Consider the following 19,449-nt stretch of genomic DNA (forward strand, 5'->3'; position numbering starts at 1 on the left):
GGGCGCAAGGGAAGTTTGCGGCCGGGGTGGGAGCAGGGAGCTGCGCACGGCGATGATGTCATCGCAGGAGGCGCAGCACCGCGAGCCACTACCGGATACCGCCGCCGCTAACCTCCCGCTGAATTTCGTGGGAGGGGTCAACGGCGCCACGCCCAGGCGCATGGGGATTTGCGCCCCTTTAGCGCCCCCCGGGGGCACTAACGGGAGACGCAAAGCAACCCCGTTTCTCCCCCTTCTGCAGCACCACCAAACCAGCGGATATTTCTGGCCTGGGGACTTGACACTGCCACTGCTTTTCTCAGCAGCGCTGGTTAAAGTCGGACCCCGGGAATTTCCTCGGGGGCTCTCTCGATCAGCTGCCGTAAACAGCGGGGGAAATTCTGGACGCGCGAGTGAACGGAGTCTCTGCCAATCTTCCACCAAAGTTACAGCGGTCAATCAGGAGAACCCAAGAGGAAATTCCAAGCGAGGATGTTCCAATTAAAGCACCAGCCACAGTTGAAAGTTATGTGGTAAAGTTGTGATAAATGATTACTATAAAACAACACATTTTGTATAAATTTTTATGTAAAATATAAAATAAAGAGTTGCTGAACGGGACAGAATAAATAGAGCACATTAAGAGGCAACATATTTTTCTCCTTTTTAATAATTTGAGCATAAAAGTGAGTATGGGTGTACAGCAATTTGTCTACTTTTTCACTAAAGCAGAGGAAAATATATCCACAATTTTGTAATAGCTGATTTGAAAGTGAGCCATTTACAAAGGGTGAGTGGGAGGTGGCAATATGTGTACAATATGAAACGTGCCTGCCTTCAGCATGGCAGAAATTTCATTGCGGGATTTACCGATGAGGGAAAGATTACTTGATGGCGTTCAAACTGACCGTTTCAACTAAATAAGTCGACTTTTTTTTTAAGACAGGGTGTATTAAAAGATCGATCAGCCGGATTTGGTTTTTGAAAAGAAACTGTAGACCGGCAAAATATGACACTGCTTCAGAAACGAGAGTGAGATCCATTTTATTGCATTGCAGTGCAGACACGCTGTCCCTTTTTTTTCCCAAGCCAAGGACAAAATATCGTCAGAACAGGATGTACTAATTCAAAAAGACTTCACAGGTGTTTCCTTTTAGTATGTACTTAACATGCCGCTAGTAGGCCTTAATTCGCCTGCCAAACTTGTACAAAAGAAAAGGAGATGTACACAGACACAAACCTCTGTTTAAAGCACGGGATAGTCATTAAACCCATCACATAAAGGTTCTCCTCTCTGCATAATATCTTCCAGAGCCTGCTGCGAATGACAAGTGCCGCTCAGCATCTTCTCTTTTGTGGTTACGTCGCGCTGAGGAAAATAAAAAAAAACAGCAGCCACAAGAGGAGAGATTGGAGCGTAACATGATGACATCAGCCGCAAAAGCGGGACTTTAAGTCTTAATACTCGGCGATGTTGCATTTCACCAGTTTGTACACTGAAGCACTTTGTAAGAACTTAGCAATGTCAACTCTGTCTGCATCAGAAAGGCTTGAGCGAGACTACAATATGTCACAGAAAATGCACTGGCAAAAATGTAAGTACAGTTTGACTTTCTTCAAAATACAGAGCAATTTATTAATCGAACTTTATTCATGTCTATATTTCAGACACGGGATATTTTCAGGTCCACCTGTTAATAGCTGGTATTATGAAATACATCAATTGAAATAAGGAAATAAGTACCTGTTTGACATTATGTTATGTGTGTGTATGTGTGAATTTTGAGTATTTATGTTAAATTAATAATTACTTTTGTTTATATGAGCACTTTATAGCGCTGTGTCTTTTGAGTGGCCGGACCTTCTCAGGTTGGAATTTAATACACAAGTTTTGTAAAATTACCTCTCAAAATAAAGTTAAGTCTCTTTAAGACAATGGTTTAATGCTATAAAGTGAATTTTAAAGAATCCTAAAGTACAGATGACAACTCTTTTCTGTAGGACTTGATGGACATTATTTATAACTCTCCTTAATATGGACTTGATCCAACAGAATAGGTCTGTGGATACCATACCTGTAGGATACTAAAGAATGTCTATTAGAAATTAGCGAGATTAGAAGAAACAGCTGCACATGCTGGAATTACTCATCAGGTCATCGAGCATCTTAAAGAGAAAGACCTTTGGATGAGACCCTAAAGCAGAACGGGAAAGGTCAGGAAGGAGTGTCCCTTTATAGGACTCCAGTTCCGATGAAACCTTCTACATAAAACAGTAACTTGCATCTCTTTCAGGTTCTGAATGACCTTCTGGGTATTTCCATCACTTGCGGCTTTTATTTTCAGTAAATGTTGTGTAAATCCGTGTTCCGACGGTTTGAAAACTCACCAGGTACAGAAATCAATGAAAGGTATTTTTTTAATAAGCCTCAGCGGGACATCAATAAAGCCTGGAAATGATGCGGTGCGCTATTAGCTCACAGACACTTAATGGATTTGTATGGAATAACAAAGGCATTAATTTGTCTTTATTAACCGAACTAACGCCTCTGTTAAAATAGCAGACAATGCAATTTCATATGGGTGGGGTAAGTTTTCATACAATAATATCACACAGTGTCATTTATCAGGCTTCAACGGTTAATTGTTTTGAATGGTGGAATATTACCTCCATATCCTGATATCTATTTTCCTTGACATTATCATTTTTGTTCTTTTCTGTGTATAAAAAGTCATACTCCAGATGGAGTATTCCATCTCTGCGGTTTTAGGAAAAATGCATGTTACAAACGGCCCTTCCTTTAGGTTCTCTGGTGGAATTTAAGCTACCACATCACGCATTTGTTTATTAAGGCTTCAGTAAGTTTTGAACTTCTGCTAAGTTGGGAGCCAGATGTGAAAAAGTCAGTAAAACGTAGAGTGTGAGAGTGATTTCATTATCCAATTTAGGACTGATTTTTCAGCAGCATTGCTGAGGAAAATGATATTCTTAGTTAAAAATATCAAGCGAATGTGGGTTTGAATTTGAGGAAACCTTTACTTTCTGAGTGGGTGTCTTCTTTTGCTGGGGCGTCTATTGAGCCTCTCAATGATTTCCAATGTGTTTGTAAAAGTATAGAAGCTGAGTTCACTGATTTGCTCTGGCAGACGCTTTTTCACCTCAAATAGCAATTGGTAAAAAAAGAAATGTGGCTCTTTGCACTTTTTACATTTTTATTTTACTGATTAAGAAGTTTGAATGCTTCCACCATTTTATTCCACGCACAGACTAAAAAAAAATACTGAAATCGCTGAATGATCTCCTTAATGTGCATTGCTTGTCCGAAATGTTTTCAATGTAAAACCAAATCGTCTAGTACTTGAAAGAGTTTACTAGCCAAATAAGCAAAGAATTAGCCATCTTGAGAGGACTCCTATCTTCTACTGACTTCCACAAATACCCAAAAGCCATTGAGGCTAAAAGATACCGTATTAGTGAAATGGAAATACCACTTTATACACAGATTGGCTAGTGGAAGATCTGTCACTTTTGAATGAAATATTATTCGTCAAATGAACAAAGTATATATTTACTAGTCAATAGAGTTCCATTGTGGGGTGTTAATATTAATTTTTTTCCCCTTGGTTACTGAGGTATGATTGGTGTCAGCTCCAGTCTTTAGCATGGTGATCAAATGACACTAGCACTTCTTCTGCTGTGGCTTTCCATTCTTCTCTATTTCCAATCTGCCTTAAAAGTATTTTCCAAAGGCAGAACCTGCGCATTGGAAAAAAAACTCAGACTGCAAAAACAGGTAGCTATTTTCGCCAGCTGACCTGGGGCGCATCCATTTCCAAATCCATTTAATTCAAATGGTTTACAGACATCAGATGGGTCCCTTGCTGGTGCTGTAAAGGAAGTCCACTATTAGAAGTCTAAAGGCTAGAGGCTGCTCCAGTCTGCAGACCTCTTAACCATCTGACTGTTGAAATATACCTTTTCTTCAGTTTCAAAAGAACAAGCCTAGCTTTCATCGTGTTTTTCAAAATTTGATAAAGCCACAGAACTTTTGTAGAAGTTTTTTTTTCAAATGCGATTACTTGATTTTATTAAAATTTTTACCAATGGCAAAACTAGTTCCATATAAAAACATTCCCGTTTTTTAAATTAATTCCTTCCAACCTTACTTTATCCGCCCCTTCCCCCACTTTCCAGATGAACTCCTCGGAGGAGCTCCAGAAGGACATAAGTTGATTCTTTCTTCAATTTCCCCTCCTCTTACTGGAGAAGTACCTCAACTCCTCCAGATGCTTTAGCCAAGACCAGAAACTCATCTTTTGAGAAACCGTGGGCTCAAATCCACATCACACTTCTCCATGTGCTGTGCCATGACATGACAGGGATATGGTAGCATTGTGGTTATGTTACCGGACGAGTAATCCAGAAGCCTGAACTAGCAATCTGAGGCACATGAGCTCAAATCCCACCATGGCAACTGGGGAATTTAAATTAATTGAACAAAAAGCTAGTATCAATGACGGTGACCATGAAACGACCAGATTGTCGTAAAAATCTGTCTGATTTACTAATGTCCTTTAGGGAAGGACATCTGCTGTCCTTACCCAGTGTGGCCTATATGTGACTCCAGACCCACAGCAATATGATTGACTCTTGACTGCCTTCTGAACTGGTGGCATTCCACACCACCTTCTTGAGGGCAATAAATGCTGGCCTTGCTGACGATGTCCACATCCCAAGAATGGGATGAATAAAAAGAGCAAGATGCAGTGTCTTTTTTCAGGACCAGTATGAATCTATACCGGAATAAAAACAGAAAATGCTGGATATACTCAGCAGGTTAGGCAGCATCTGTAGAGAGAGAAACAGAGTTAACGTTTCAGGTCGATGACCCTTCGTCAGAACTGGAAAAAGTTGGAGATGTAACAGGCTTTTAAGCAAGTGTAAGGGCAGGGAAAGCGGGGAGGGGGGGAAACATAGAAGATAGGAGCAGGAGTAGGCCATTCGGCCCCTCGAGCCTGTTCCGCCATTTAATGAGATCATGGCTGATCATCCAAATTCAGTACCCTGTCCCTGCTTTCTCCCCATATCCCTTGATCCCTTTAGCCTTAAGAAATATATCTAACTCCTTCTTGAATATATTGAATGAATTGGCCTCAGCTGTCTTGTGTGGTAGAGAATTCCACAGGTTCACCATTCTCTGGGTGAAGAAATTCCTCCTCATCTCAGTCCTAAATGGCTTACCCCTTATCCTTAGACTGTGACCCCTCATTCTAGACCCCCCACCATCGGGAACATCCTTCCTGCTTCTAAGAACAAAAAGGAAGGTCTGTGATAGGGTGGAAGGCAGGAGAGATGAAGAGACAAAAAGGGATGATGGTGCAAGGCAAAAGGAGATGGTAATGGGACAAGTTAAGAAACAAAAGATGACTCTCGATGAAGTGTAAATGGCGATGGCAGGATGATCAACAGCTGCCACGTGAGAGAAAGAAAAAATGATAGGGGCAGAGGTTATGAATCTATACGGGCCAGTTCTTATACATTCAGGAGGATTCAAATGTTCACCAATTCTGATACATTGGGTTTTGATAACTTTTCCCCACAATGCGCTATAACGGCAGTGAGTAGCTTCACTACACGTAATGCCTGATGTTGCTGATGGAACCATTTGTGCAATTAGAAAATCCCAATGCTCACTTTGGACTTGCAAATTTGAAAATTTTAGTCCGAAATCTGAATCCAAGATTGCAGCTGAGAACCTCACTCCTCCCTTCTCAACATACTTAATTTAAGTTCTTTTATTTGTGAGGGTAGATTGAGGGGGACGAGACATGCCCTTTAAATTAGGGTATGATGGTGTTGAGCCCATAACTGTCCACAAATGTTCAGCGCAGTCATGCTCTGAAGGAAGCCCTTGTTGTCTTGTATGATAGCATGGAGGACAGGTGCAACAGGAACAGAGAGCCCTACTGACATAGGTTTGGCGGAGGTTTGGTGAACTCTCCGTTTACGCGCGCGAACAGGGTTTGCGCCAAAGTTACGGAGTAGGAGAAGCTCTGACAGGAAGGGCCAGTGGCATAAGAGCTTATTAATTGTGTATACCGGAAAATTCCATAGGCTCTAAATGTTATACCAAGAATACTGGACAGCCTGAAGCGATTACAAGGCATTAATCTCAATTCAGGTGGCATCATAGACCATGAAAGTGGTGCTCAACTGGTTCATATCCATTATCTGCTCGAGGCAAGATTACTAAATTGAAATAATTTCCATGTATCTCATTTTATAATAGCTAAGTTGATTGGGTCAGTTTTGTAGCTGTTTCAGTCACGTATTTCTGCCAGTGAGTATGTTGCAACTCAATGACTACTATACTCAAATGAATTTGATATAATATGACAGTCACAGAAGAATTAATGAGTGTGACTTCATCATGAAAATGTAATTATGCGATAATCACCAGTTGATTACTCAGAAGCAACGTGTCCATGTATATCTGAATACTATTCTAAATTAACAGTAAACCACCTTGATTATTTAAATACTGATAGGCGCTTAGTGTGATTGTGAAAAACCATTGCTGTAATCGTTACCGAACTGGCCAAGAGATGGTAAGAGCAATGTTAAATTCCTGTGGTTACTTCTGTCTTATTGTGAAAAATCAAAGAAAGAATCCAGATGCAAAAGATTTTGACTCCAATGTACTACCTTCTTGAATGCAATTAGGGATTGTGACTGTGAGTTTCAATGTGCGAATAATTGGGAAATGTAAAAGTCTTTAAATGGTTATGAATGGAGCTGTTAATCCTGGATCTGGAAGGCTATACTGCTAGAGTGATTAAGCAAGTACCATGGACTTTTATGCTTAATCAGTTCTTAGTTTACAGCATAATACCAACTGGGGACTACTGTAGTCCTCCTCCCCCTCACCTACAGCCCTCAGCTGGTCTGCTGCTCCACCTGCTCTCTCGCTCTGAGATGTTGCTGGAACTCAAATGTGTAAGAACCAGAAAGATGTTTTATGAGAGTTTGTGAGAGTGTCCCTCAAGCAAGCTACTGCTGGGAATATGTCCCCTCAAAATGATTCAAAAATTTGATGGATTTGTTAGCTACATGTCAGGTATAGCTAACGTACAAGATCTATTAACATTCAACTCTAAATTCCCAACCTTATCTAAGAGAATAATGCCACCAAAAAGGGCTTTATGAGAAAGAATCAGGGCTCTATTCTGATCAGTCTTCAGCTGTTGTAAATCTTAAATGTTGATCAGTTTCAATGGACCAGACCAATTGAGTCAACAAATATTGACTGGAAGATTGCACTACGAGTCTTCTCATATAGCAATGTTTACTGGGTGGTGTATGACCTGAAGATGACACTGACAGTTGTTCAAGCACAGCGATTGTTCTTGTTTAGTGAAAAAAAAATTGTTTTGCCCCCACTTTGATATTTGCTCATTATGAGGCATCAGATAGAATCATACAGCACAGAAGAGTCAAAATCCTGGAACTCCCTCCCTAACAGCACTGTGGGAGTACCTTCACCACACGGACTGCATGGGTTCAAGAAGGCGGCTCACCACCACCATTCTCAAGGGCAATCAGGGATGGGCAATAAATGCTGGCCTTGCCAGTGATGCCCACATCCCACAAATGAATTTTTTTTAAAGGAGGCCATTCGGCCCATCTTGCCTGTGCTGGCTCTCCGAAAGAACTTCCAAATAATCCCACTCCTCTGCACTTTCCCCACAGCCCTGCAAAATTTTCCTTTTTAAGTGTATATCCAGTTCCCTTTGGCACTGCACCATAGACTATTTGTTGGCTAGATGTCCACGCATTCAGAGGCAATAGGTAGAAAATCGAGCCCATGTTGAAATAGCATTTAAGTTTCACAGTCAGCAGCAATGGCCGCCAACAGAAACTCCAAGATGACAGAGGAGCAAAGCATTTGAGATGACAGAAAGACCCGCAGTCATGAGGGACCCATGGTTACAAGTGGAAACTGGGTTTATGGGAATTACAATGCATTGAGATTAGTAATGCAGTGGCAGGGTTTTTTCGAGATTCTGTTAGTCTATTCTGACAGTGAAAACAGAAAACAAAACTTTTTTTGTACAATCCCAGGTTTTTTTTTGTTGCTATTCAAAAATTCTCTTTTTGTTGCCCATCCAAAGCTATCCATCGTTCTTAATAATAGAGAAAGCTCCATATGGAAAATTAAATCGATGAAGAGCATACGAGAGCGAAAACACAATCGCGCCAATGTTATATTTGATTTCCAAGAAATACAGTATGTTGTGTATATTATTCAGAACAATCCCATAATGTTATTTTGGTTATTTTGACCATATTCAGGGCTTTAACTCCGACTTGCTAAACTGGTAAAATATAAATGTGTGCAGTTTGAATTTGGTTTCTTTGCACGTTCCAGTGGCCAAGATTACGGTTAAACATGCCCGATACTGCACATAACCTCCCCCCCTGGGAGATCAATTTAAGACACCTGCATTGCTGACGATTAGTTCTGTTTACTCATCTCTTAGCCCTTCCTCTTTTAGTCCGAATCAAGTGTTCATTCTAATATATTGGACTGGGGGGGCGGGGTACATTTGAGGGAAGTAGGCTCAAAAACTCAATGTACTGATGAAAACAATGAGGTTTCATATCTGCCAGTATTTTTGAATTTTAGTTTTGGTCAGGTTTCATTTTCTAAAACACTCAATAAAAACTGGTGTTCTATATCTGTGTTTGAATGCATTGAAAAAATGTTATCTGCAGAGTCAGGACTTCATTATTTTTTTTCCTTCTTAATTTGGTATTTGGATTGACGTTCTTCAACCGCTGTTTAAGGCACTTCTGATTTATTTTTTTAAAGTATTTCAACACACATTTGTGTTTTCCCTCACCCTAGTTGTGGTCTGTTAATAAAATACCACCCTGTGCTATCCACTATTGTCTGATTGTGGAAGAGGAAGGGTGATTAGATTCAAGATGTCTGCAATAGCACACTATAATGTAGTCTCTAAGGGTGCAAGACCGTTTGGCTTCACACCAACACAGCAGTTACAGTGTAAATGATTCTAGCTTGACTCTAACATCAGGACGCTGGAACACAACTAAGTGAGATTCCCGAGAGGAGGCAGTCTCACTCCGCTTAGTTTGGGAATTCGTTCTGAACTTGGGGCCTGATTTACACTTCGAGCGTAGCCTTGGTAAGGAGCTGTTTCAGCTTCACAGCAGAATTAAACCTGGTGGGGTGCGGATGCACCCTTAGGGTTTTGTTGGGACACTATAGTGTGATTTGGAGACAGCAAATGTGAGTTACACAACTCAACCGTTTGTTGCAATCTGCCCAGCAACAAGGGACCTCTGCACATGCATGGTGTTCCACTCATCAGCTGGTTAATTTTAATGTTAGGCTGATGTTGGCTGCAATTTAATCAACTTTAAGCACACTGGGGCCAATGTTCATCTGTCTGCCGCCCCATTTTTCAGTGTGAATGAAATTTATTTTACAGTTTTTGCCAATTTTTTGCCAAGTTCTGCCTAATATGGTTTTCGTGTGGGTTTTGATTTAAAGGAGCCAGCGCTCCATACCGAAAACAGGCAGGAGCGTAATAAATGCATGCAAATGAGGGTCCAACGCTGGTTTTAGGACCTGGACAACAACAACAATTTGCATTTAAATAGCACCTTTAATGTAGGAAAACGTCTCAAGGCGCTTCACAGGAGCGTTATCAAACAAAATTTGACACCGAGCCACATAGAGAGGTATTAGGTTGGGTGACCAAAAGCTGGGTCAAAGGGGTAGGTTTTAAAGTGCATCTTAAAGGAGGAGAGAGAGGTCAAGAGGCGGAGAGGATTAGGGAGGGAATTCCAGAGCTTAGGGCCCCGGCAGCTGAAGGCACGGCCGGCGATGGTGGAGCGATTAAATTGGGGATGTGCAAGAGGCCAGAATTGGAGGAGCGCTGAGATTTCGGAGGGTTGTGGGGCTGGAGGAGATTACAGAGATAGGGAGGGGGGCGAGGGCCACAGAGGGATTTGAAAACAAGGATGAGAGTTTGCTGGACCGGGAGCCAATATAGGTCAGCGAGCACAGGGGGTGATGGGCGAATGGGACTTGGCGCAAGTTAGGACACGGGCAGCATAGTTTTGGATGAGCTCAAGTTTAGAGAGGAAGCAAGGTGCAAGGTTGGCCAGGGGAGCATTTTGGTTGCCACCCGTGTTGCTATCGACAGTTCCTCAACCCACCTACAAACCATGGGTGACATAAGTTGGGAGGACATCATTTTTAGCATTATTTAAAGGGATTCTCAGCTAGGGTAAATCACTAGACAGTTTTCGGAGACCTTTTTTCTTGCATTAGATAGCTTTTGACTACTTAGACCTTAAGTGCTTGTGGTGCCTGTACAACATTCTCAATTGTTAAGGGGATTCTGGCACTGCACTTTTTTCATCATGGGGATCCTTCTGGGATTTACACTGTGGAGAGAGGAAGAGGAGGAGGGTCAGGAGGAAGGAGCACAAAGAGCTGCAGTTGCAGGGACAGCAAGGAGAAGGAGAAGAGCTCATAGGAACCCTTACCCTTCCAGAGCTTATAGGCCCAGGACAACATACCTGCACTTCTCAGAGAAGCAGTGCATAACAAGGCTACACCTCTCTCTAGGGAGGCTGTTACAGAGTTGTCACCTCCTACAGCAAGACCTGCATCCAAGAGCTAGCACAGCATTTCCCCTTGCAATGAAAGTAGCTGCTGCCCTCAAATTCTTTGCTTTCGGCTCCTTCCAGGCTGCACAGGGGATATCAGCAACATAGAAGATAGGAGTAGGAGTAGGCCATTCGGCCCCTCGAGCCTGCTCTGCCATTCAATGAGATCATGGCTGATCCTCCAAATTCAGTACCCTGTCCCTGTTTTCTCCCCATATCCCTTGATCCCTTTAGCCTCAAGAAATATATCCAACTCCTTCTTGAATATATTTAATGAATTGGCCTCTACTGCCTTCTTTGGTAGAGAATTCCACAGGTTCACCACTCTCTGGGTGGAGAAATTCCTCCTCATCTCTGTCCTAAATGGCTTACCCCTTATCCTTAGACTGTGACCCCTGGTTCTGGACTCCCCGACCATCGGGAACATCCTTCCAGCATCTAGTCTGTCTAGTCCTTTTAGAATTTTATAAGTTTCAATGAGATCCCCTCTCATTCTTCTAAACTCCAGCGACTACAAGCCCAATCGACCCAATCTCTCCTCATACGTCATTCCTGCCATCCCAGGTATCAGCCTGGTGAATCTTCGCTGCACTCCGCAACATATCGGCAACATCATTTCATGATTGCATTAAGCAGCTGACTGATGCCATGTTTCCTAAAGCAAACAATTTCATCCCTTTCCCTATGGGCAACTGAAAGCAGCAGAATAGAACTCTGGGGTTCAAGATTGCAGGCCTCCCCCAAACCCAAGGCCTCATTGACTGCACCCATGGCACTATATGGGCGCCTTCACACGGCCCAAATGTCTTCATGAATTGCAAGTCTTCCACTTTATTCATGTGCAACAGGTGTGTGACGACATAGGAACATAGGAACAGGAGGAGGTCATTCAGCCCCTTGAACCTGTTCTGCCATTCAATGAGATCATGGGTGATCTGTGACCTAACTCCATATACCTGCCTTTGCCCCACATCCCTTAATACCTTTGGTTAACAAAAAGCTATCAATCTCAGATTTAAAATTAACAATTGATCTAGCATCAACTGCCGTTTGTGGAAGAGAGTTCCAAACTTCTACCACCCTTTGTGTGTAGAAGTGTTTCCTAATTTCACACCTGAAAGGTCTGGCTCTAATTTTTAGACGATGCCCCCTAGTCCTAGACACCCCAACCAGCAGAAATAGTTTCTCTCTATCTACCCTATCTGTTCCCCTTAATGTCTTGAAAACTTCGATCAAATCACCCCTTAACCTTCTAAATTCTAGGGAATACAACCCTAATTTGTGTAATCTCGCCTCGTAACTTAATTCTTGATGTCTGGGTATCAATCTGGTAATTCTACGCTGCACTCCCTCCAAGGCCAATATATCCTTCCTAAGTGGTGCCCAGAACTGCTCACAGTACTCCAGGTGTGGTCTAACCAGGGCTTTGTACAGCTGCAGCATAACTTCTACCCCTTGTATTCTAGTCCTCTAGATATAAAGGCCAGCATCCCATTAGCCTTTTTGATTATTTTCTGTACCTGCTTATGATATTTTAATGATCTATGTACCTGGACCCCCAAGTCTCTTCGGACAGCCACTGTTTTTAGCTTTCCACCATTTAGAAAGTACCCTGTTCTATCATTTTGGCCCTTGTCCCCAAGCAGACAGATTCTGACTTGCTGTGCCGGGTCAAAGAATGGGAGTTTGGAGGATTGACACAAGGTGAAAGCGTCATGGCAGCTGCCAGGATACTGGGCACAGACCTGCATTATGCCTGCAGGGAGGGAGAGAGGGAAACCAGGGAATTATAGAACAGTTACCCTAACATCTGTTGTTGGGAAATTGCTAGAGTCTATATTTAAGGATAGGGTGACTGAACACCTCGAACATTTTCAGTTGATCAGAGAGAGCCAGCATGGATTTGTGAAAGGTAGGTCATGCCTGACAAACTTGAGTGAATTTTTTGAAGAGGTGACTAAAGTAGTGGATAAGGGATAATGGATGTTATTTATATGGACTTCCAGAAGGCATTTGCTAAAGTTCCACATAAGAGACTGTTATCTAAGGTAGAAGCCCACGGAATTGAGGGCAAATTATTGAACACTTTGCTCATGACTGCCCTCAGGATCCCACACTCACTGGCCAAACTGCACTACAACCAGATCCATTCCTCTGCTGGAGCCATCATTGAACAACCCATTGGACTCCTTAAGCAAAGATTCCACTGGCCTACACAGGTCTGGTGGCGTTCTACAGTACAGCCCACAAAGAGTGCCCCATATCATAGTGGTTTGTTGTATGCTGTATGCTACCCATATGGAGGTGGGGGGCAACACATGAAGCCAACAATAGAGGATGACCTTTAGCATGTTGAGGAGGATGACCCTGAAGCCATTGATGATGGCAAGCAGCCAGAGCTCTTCATCAGCAACTCACGGAAGAGCACATCAGCTGAGCAATCCCTGCTCCCCTGCATTACCAGTTATGTCCACCATCTCTCACAGTCCTTCTGCCCTCCAATCCCTAGAAGTGAAAGAACATAAGAACATAAGAATTAGGAGCAGGAGTCGGCCATACGGCCCCTCGAGCCTGCTCCACCATTCAATAAGATCATGGCAATAAGAACAGCGTTCTAAGCATACAGTGCTGTACTCTTCACCAACACATGTCTTAAAGAGCTATAAATTCAATTTTAGCACAAATAAAATGATTTAATTTGTGTAATTGCATTTTCCTCAAAATATAACAAAACAATATTATATATTGCTAAGAGCTGATTTCTATGACTAGACATTTTGGCAATGCTTCTGGTCAATACCATATGAGTAGTGGCTTATGGAGTCATCTAATGTATTGGTCGCAGGCATAAGTAGGGAATGGGAGGAGAGCAGGGTTATTATTCTGGGCGGATGCGATCCAATGGGCTGAAGAGCTTTCACCTGAACCTGCCTTAGGATTACTGACCAGTCTATATTTTATATGGATATGGATACAATAATTCAAATCTGTCCATCTATGAATGAACACGGTCACAAGGCAGAGGACAGTGGACTAAAGAATACATTCTACAAAAGGGCTTAGTGATCCCAACCAACGGATTGTACAGGGTGCTGTAAGAACTGAATATTACACTGTACAAAAAAATTGTATTGATTAGAACATGCATTATACAATCTGCTGTTTAGCACAGAGAGTGAATTATGTACAAGACTTGTATGAGTTGAACAGTCTATTATAGAGGGACTTAACCTAAACGATATGGAGTATAGTGGAACTCTGGATAAAACCCTGCAGACATTGGATATCGATTAGTATAGCTACAGAGTAAACAGTACATTACATAATCATATTAATTGAATACAGCATTGAATGCAGTACACAGTCATTGTGTTCCACTTAGGACTAATGTGGCTCATTATTTAAGAGCGGTTTTGTGCTGCAATTAAACAGCAACCTCCTGCGTATCTAATAGTGTTGCAAGCAAATCATGTGTAAGTATGTACTACAGAAACACATGCAATAGAATCGGTCTCCTGTCTGATGATCAGAAATCAGGATTATTGAAGCAAGTGTGAGGCGATGAGAAGCCTATCTCTTCAACAGCAATTACTTACACAGAACCCATCATGTAAATGAGCGCTCATTTTCCACTGATACCCCAGTATAACTTCTTCAAGTCCTTCTGTGCCACCAGACACAGTTCTCATTGATACTTGCATACGCCAGATACACCTTTCATTGTTCTATCTGTCCCTGTTACAGTTGTCCCTTGCTGTAGCCTCACTGCAGTAAAAGGAAAGTAAAATTCTCACCCAAGAGCTAAAGCAGAAGGTTGCATGCCACGCCTTTTACCTATAAGTTAACCACAGTGAGATACAGAAATGCCAGTCAGTGGGCTAAGAGGCATTAGAAAGAGATTCTAATAACATTTGGTATAAATGAATGTATTGGAATGCTCACTGTCACTGATTCTTGCCTACACACACAAAACACACACAGCACCTAGAAAGAGCAAGAGTAATCAGAGCAAATGACTCACAACAGTCGTATACACAATTATATCAGTTGAGGTTGGAAACAGTTACTTTTATCACTTTTGCTACCTGCTTGTCCTTTTAGTCGATATGTGACAATTGCCACTGGAGATGACTGACCATTATTTTCCATTGAACGCATGAATCACAAAAGTATTGATTGTTTCGTGAAAGTGGATAATTCCGACCCGTGACCGAACGTGGTGGAATGGATCATTCCGACTGCTAAATTGTGCACACACCTTTTCTTCCGTGAGTCGGCACCTTTGATATTGATCTTAGGGTGCACCACAACACTGTTCAAAGTATTGACCCCTCCCACTTCCTGCTTCTCTAGGGGATCCTGTACCATATATGGTTCGTGGTTTTACATTTCTCAGAACCATCTGCACTCATTTCCTATAAGCGTTGCTGGCAAAGTGCTGTTGCTAGCTTGACTTAAAATAAACAATGAATGTGCTCAGTCAACACTTAATTTTACAGAAATTTAGCAAGCATATCAAATAGCTTGAAAATGAGTGTGGTACAGTACAAATACAAATACTGGTCCACTCCTCAATCACCCCCAACACCCCCTCCCCTTCCCATGGCACCTTCCCGTGCGAGCACAGGAGATGCAACACCTGCCCTTTTACCTCCTCCCTTCCCACCGTCCAGGGCCCCAAACACTCCTTCCAGGTGAAACAGCGATTTACTCATACTTCTTTCAATTTAGTATACTGCATTCGCTACTCGCGATGTGGTCTCCTCTACATTGGGGAGACCACACACAGATTGGGTGAGCGCTTTGCGGAACACCTCCGTCCAGTCCGTAAGCGTGACCCCGAGCTTCCGGTCGCTTTTCACTTTAATGCTCTGCTCCACTCCCACTCTGACCTCTCTGTCCTTGGCCTCTTACACTGTTCCAACGAAGCTCAACGTAAGCTCAAGGAACAGCACCTCATCTCTCAATTAGGCACTTTACAGCCTTCTGGACTCAACATCAAGTTTAACAATTTCAGACCATAAACTCTGCCCTCATTTTTTCACATGGCAGCTGTTGTTGATTCTGCCATTCCCATTTACACCTCATCTAGACTATCCTTTGGTTTCTTTACTTGTCCCATTACCATCTCCTTTTGCTTTGTTCTATCATCCCTGTTGTCATTTAATGGCCCAGATATTCCGATCGCAGGCCTCCCGCGGGCGGAGGGCTGCGATCTGGAAAAATCAGCACCCTTACCTGAGGGCTCCCAGGAGGCACACAATTCCGATGCTGGGCCTCACCAAACTCCAAGTGCGCAGGGCCCACGTATCCCAGAGGCGCAGGTAGTTCACAGCGTCCCTGGGATCACGTGGGCCATGGGGAGCCAATCAAAGAAGGGAATCTCCCTTCATACATTTGGCAGGAAGACCTGTCAAATATATGAATGGAAATCACCCCTAAAACATAGTAAAACATTAAATACATTTTTTTTAAATCACATTTTTAAAATGACTTGAAATTACAATAAATTAACTAATTTAAACAAAAATTTAAATTTTTGAAAAAATAATTAAAGTTTTTTACGGGGCTAAAAATAAATTTACCTTTTTTTAAAAAGTATTTTTAAATGATAAATCAGTGAAATTTGTTTTTTTTACTTTTTTCAACTCTTATCCTGGTTAAAGCAGGCCTTATGCCTACTTTTACCAGGCGCAGGAATTGTAAGGGTTTTCTGCGGGCGGAGGTTCTCCAGAAAGCGGAACTCTCCGCCCGCAGAGGCCCTTCTCCAGGGCAGCCGGAGGATCTGTCGAGAGCTTTCTTGACAGATCGGAAATGCCGCTTTCCAGCGCATGCGCAGTGCATGCCTGAAACCGGCATTTCTGATGTCCCTACAGGTGGGTGCACAGCGCGTGCCCACCCATAGGGATCGGAATATCTGGCCCAATCTCTCCTGTCTTTCACCCTATCACAGACCTTCCCTTTTGTTCTTTCCTCCCCCTCCCCCCTTTCCCTGCCCCTGCACTTGCTTAAAATCTGTTATATCTCTAACTTTTTCCAGTTCTGACGAAGGGTCACTGACCTGAAACGTTAACTCTGTTTCTCTCTCTACAGATGCTGCCTGACCTGCTGAGTATTTCCAGCATTTTCTGTTTTTATTTCAGATTTCCAGCATCTGCAGTATTTTGCTTTTTGCACAAATATTCTCTGATCAGACCATCCGATAAACTGTATCAGAGTGTAATTGTCAGATTACACCAATAGCAATTTGCATTTATATAGCCCTTTAGATTAGTAAAATGTCCCAAGGTGCTTTACAGGGATGTAATCAAACAAAAATTGGCACTGAGGCAAAGAAGGAGATATTAGGACAGGTGACCAAAAGCTGGGACAAAGAGGTAGGTTTTAAGGAGTGCCTTAAAGGGGCAGAGAGAGGTGGAGAGGTTTAGGGAGGAAATTTCAGAGCTTAGGGCCCAGATGGCTGAAGGCACAGCTGCCAATGGTGGGGTAAAGGAAGGGGAGATGCACCAGAGGCCAGAATTGGAGGAATGCAGAGATCTTGGAGGGTTGTAGGCAATGTTTCCCCCTAATTTTAACTTGCTGCGCGGCTTCTTGCATTGTAAAGCCGGCTCACCGCCTGCGCGGGACCTTGAGACAGCCGCACAGCCCTGCAGATCAAAGGGAACGTTGTTTGGGGCTGGAGGAGGTTACAGAGATAGGGAGGGGCAAGGCCATGGACGGATTCGAACATGAATATGAGAATTTAAAAATGGAAACGCTGGTGGACCGGGATCTAATGTAGGTTAGCAAGCACAGGGACGATTGATGAATGGGACTTGGTGAGAGTTAGGATACGGGCAGCCGAGTTTTGGATGAGCTTAAACAACTAGGGTATCGTACAGGAGGAAGAAGGGAGGCCGGCAAGGGGCGCATTAAATTGGTTGAGTCTGGAGGTAAGAAAAGCATGGATAAGGGTTTGAGCAGCGGATGAGCTGAGGTGGGGGGGGGGGTGGGGGCGGGGGGGGGGTGGAGACAGGCGATATTACGGAAGTGGAAGTAGGTGATCTTGATGATTGACTGGATGAGGAGTTGGAAGCTAAGCTCAGGGTCAAATAGGATGCCGAGGGTTGCGAACAGTCTGGTTCAGCCTGAGGCAGTGGCCAAGGAGGGGGTTTGGAATCGGTTGCTAGGGAATAGAGTTTGTGACGGGGACCAAAAAGAATGGCTTATCTTAGATTGGCGAGAAACCCACCAGAATTAGATATGAAACAAGTCAGAAAACAAAGAAGAGCATTAGAGAAACAGAAATAAAACTGATTGTGCAGTACATTTTATAAGGAGAAAACGCTCTACTGTATCTTAGTAAATTTTTAATGTTTTTCACCAACTGTAGACCACATTGTATAAAAATCTGATAGGATCCTTAACCACTTTGAGTCAGGAAACCATACCGGGGTCATCAAAGGTTAGGTACTCCTCTGTTATAAAAGAAAGTTTTAAAGAAGCAAAAGGTTTTACTATTTAAACTTTGTTCTTTGTAATTGAAACTTGGATGTCACTGTTGAATTTTCATGCCTTCGGTAGTTACGATATGGTTACAGTAAAATCTTTAAACAACTGCCACCAACTGGAATACAAACTAATACTAATACGCTTGTAATAAAAACAGAAAATGCTGGAGATACTCAGCAGGTCAGGCAACATCTGTGAAGAGAGAAACAGAGTTAATGTTTCAGGTCGATGACCTTTTGCCTCAGCTCATCTGCTGCTCAAACCCTTATCCATGCTTTTGCCTTGAATATCTCTTAATGTCTCTTAACCTCTCCTGCCTTCTATCCTATCACAGACCTTCCCTTTTGTTCTTTCATCCCCTCCCCCCTTTCCCAGCCCCTACACTTGCTTAAAAATCTGTTCCATTTCCTGCTTTTTTCCAGTTCTGATGAAAGGTCATCGACCTGAGACGTTGGCCTAGAAATTCAGTTGGCGCCGCGCCAGGGCTTTAGCGCCGGAAATTTAGCGCCGGCGCTAAGTCCCCCTGCGCGCGCCAAAAATTCAGTAGCACCGCGCCCAAACGGCTGCCGGCGCTACAGGAGGGTGTCAGCGCCTCGAAATGGGCGCTGACTGCCGCATTGCGGCGCAATTCCGGCGCTGCGGCACCCGATGCGGTGCGGCAGGCTGGGGAAGTGCAGGCCTCCTCCTTCAGTTAAGGAGGAGCTGCCTGCACCCGCCCGCTGGCCGTTGAAATCTTGAAAAAAATGAGCCCGGCACCTCGGAGAAGTGCCGGGCTCGCAGGCCAGACGCATCTGTTCCGCGGGGGGGGGGTGGAGGAGTCCGGGGAGGGAGGTGCGGGCAGGCGGCCGGCGGGAAAGCGGCCGGCCGCCGCGCGACCTTAATGCGCCGGCGCTAACTCGCGTAGGACTCTGCTGAAACATCGTTAGTTGCGGCTGCCACGGGCGAGGCGGCCGCAACTCAATTTCGGCGTTGGGGCCCGTCACCACGGCAACCGGGACGCTGCGCACACCGATGACGTCATCGGTGCCGGCGCAGCGCAACCGGTCTAACGCCGATGGCAGGGCCCCACTGAATTTACAAACCGGCCATAACTCCAGCGCTAGGCCCTCTAGCGCCTCAAATGGGGCGCTAACCCTACTGAATTTTCAGCCCGTTAACTCTGTTTCTCTCTTCACAGAATTAAACATTTATGAAGATACAGTAGAGCGTTTTCTCCTGCGCAATCAGTTTTATTTCTGTTTCTCTAATGCTCTTCTTTGTTTTCTGACTTGTTTC

General features: G+C 43.5%; 1 protein-coding gene across 1 annotated transcript in view; it reads left to right on the top strand.

Annotated features, from left to right (window-relative positions):
- The first annotated feature begins 1,395 nt into the window (after nt 1-1,395).
- Nucleotides 1,396-19,449, top strand: part of LOC147100298 (uncharacterized) — a 187,565-nt gene continuing 169,511 nt past the window's right edge. Inside the window, exons 1-2 of the mRNA XM_085968228.1 lie at nt 1,396-1,574; nt 8,408-8,421. Coding sequence (XP_085824354.1) covers nt 1,451-1,574; nt 8,408-8,421 — 138 coding nt within the window. The 5' untranslated portion in view covers nt 1,396-1,450. The remainder of the gene's footprint in view (nt 1,575-8,407; nt 8,422-19,449) is intronic.

This window comes from Somniosus microcephalus, chromosome 26 (genome assembly GCF_052327205.1).
Source record: "Somniosus microcephalus isolate GS21.2 chromosome 26, FLI_Smic_1.0, whole genome shotgun sequence".
In the NCBI taxonomy this organism is placed as follows: domain Eukaryota; kingdom Metazoa; phylum Chordata; class Chondrichthyes; order Squaliformes; family Somniosidae; genus Somniosus; species Somniosus microcephalus.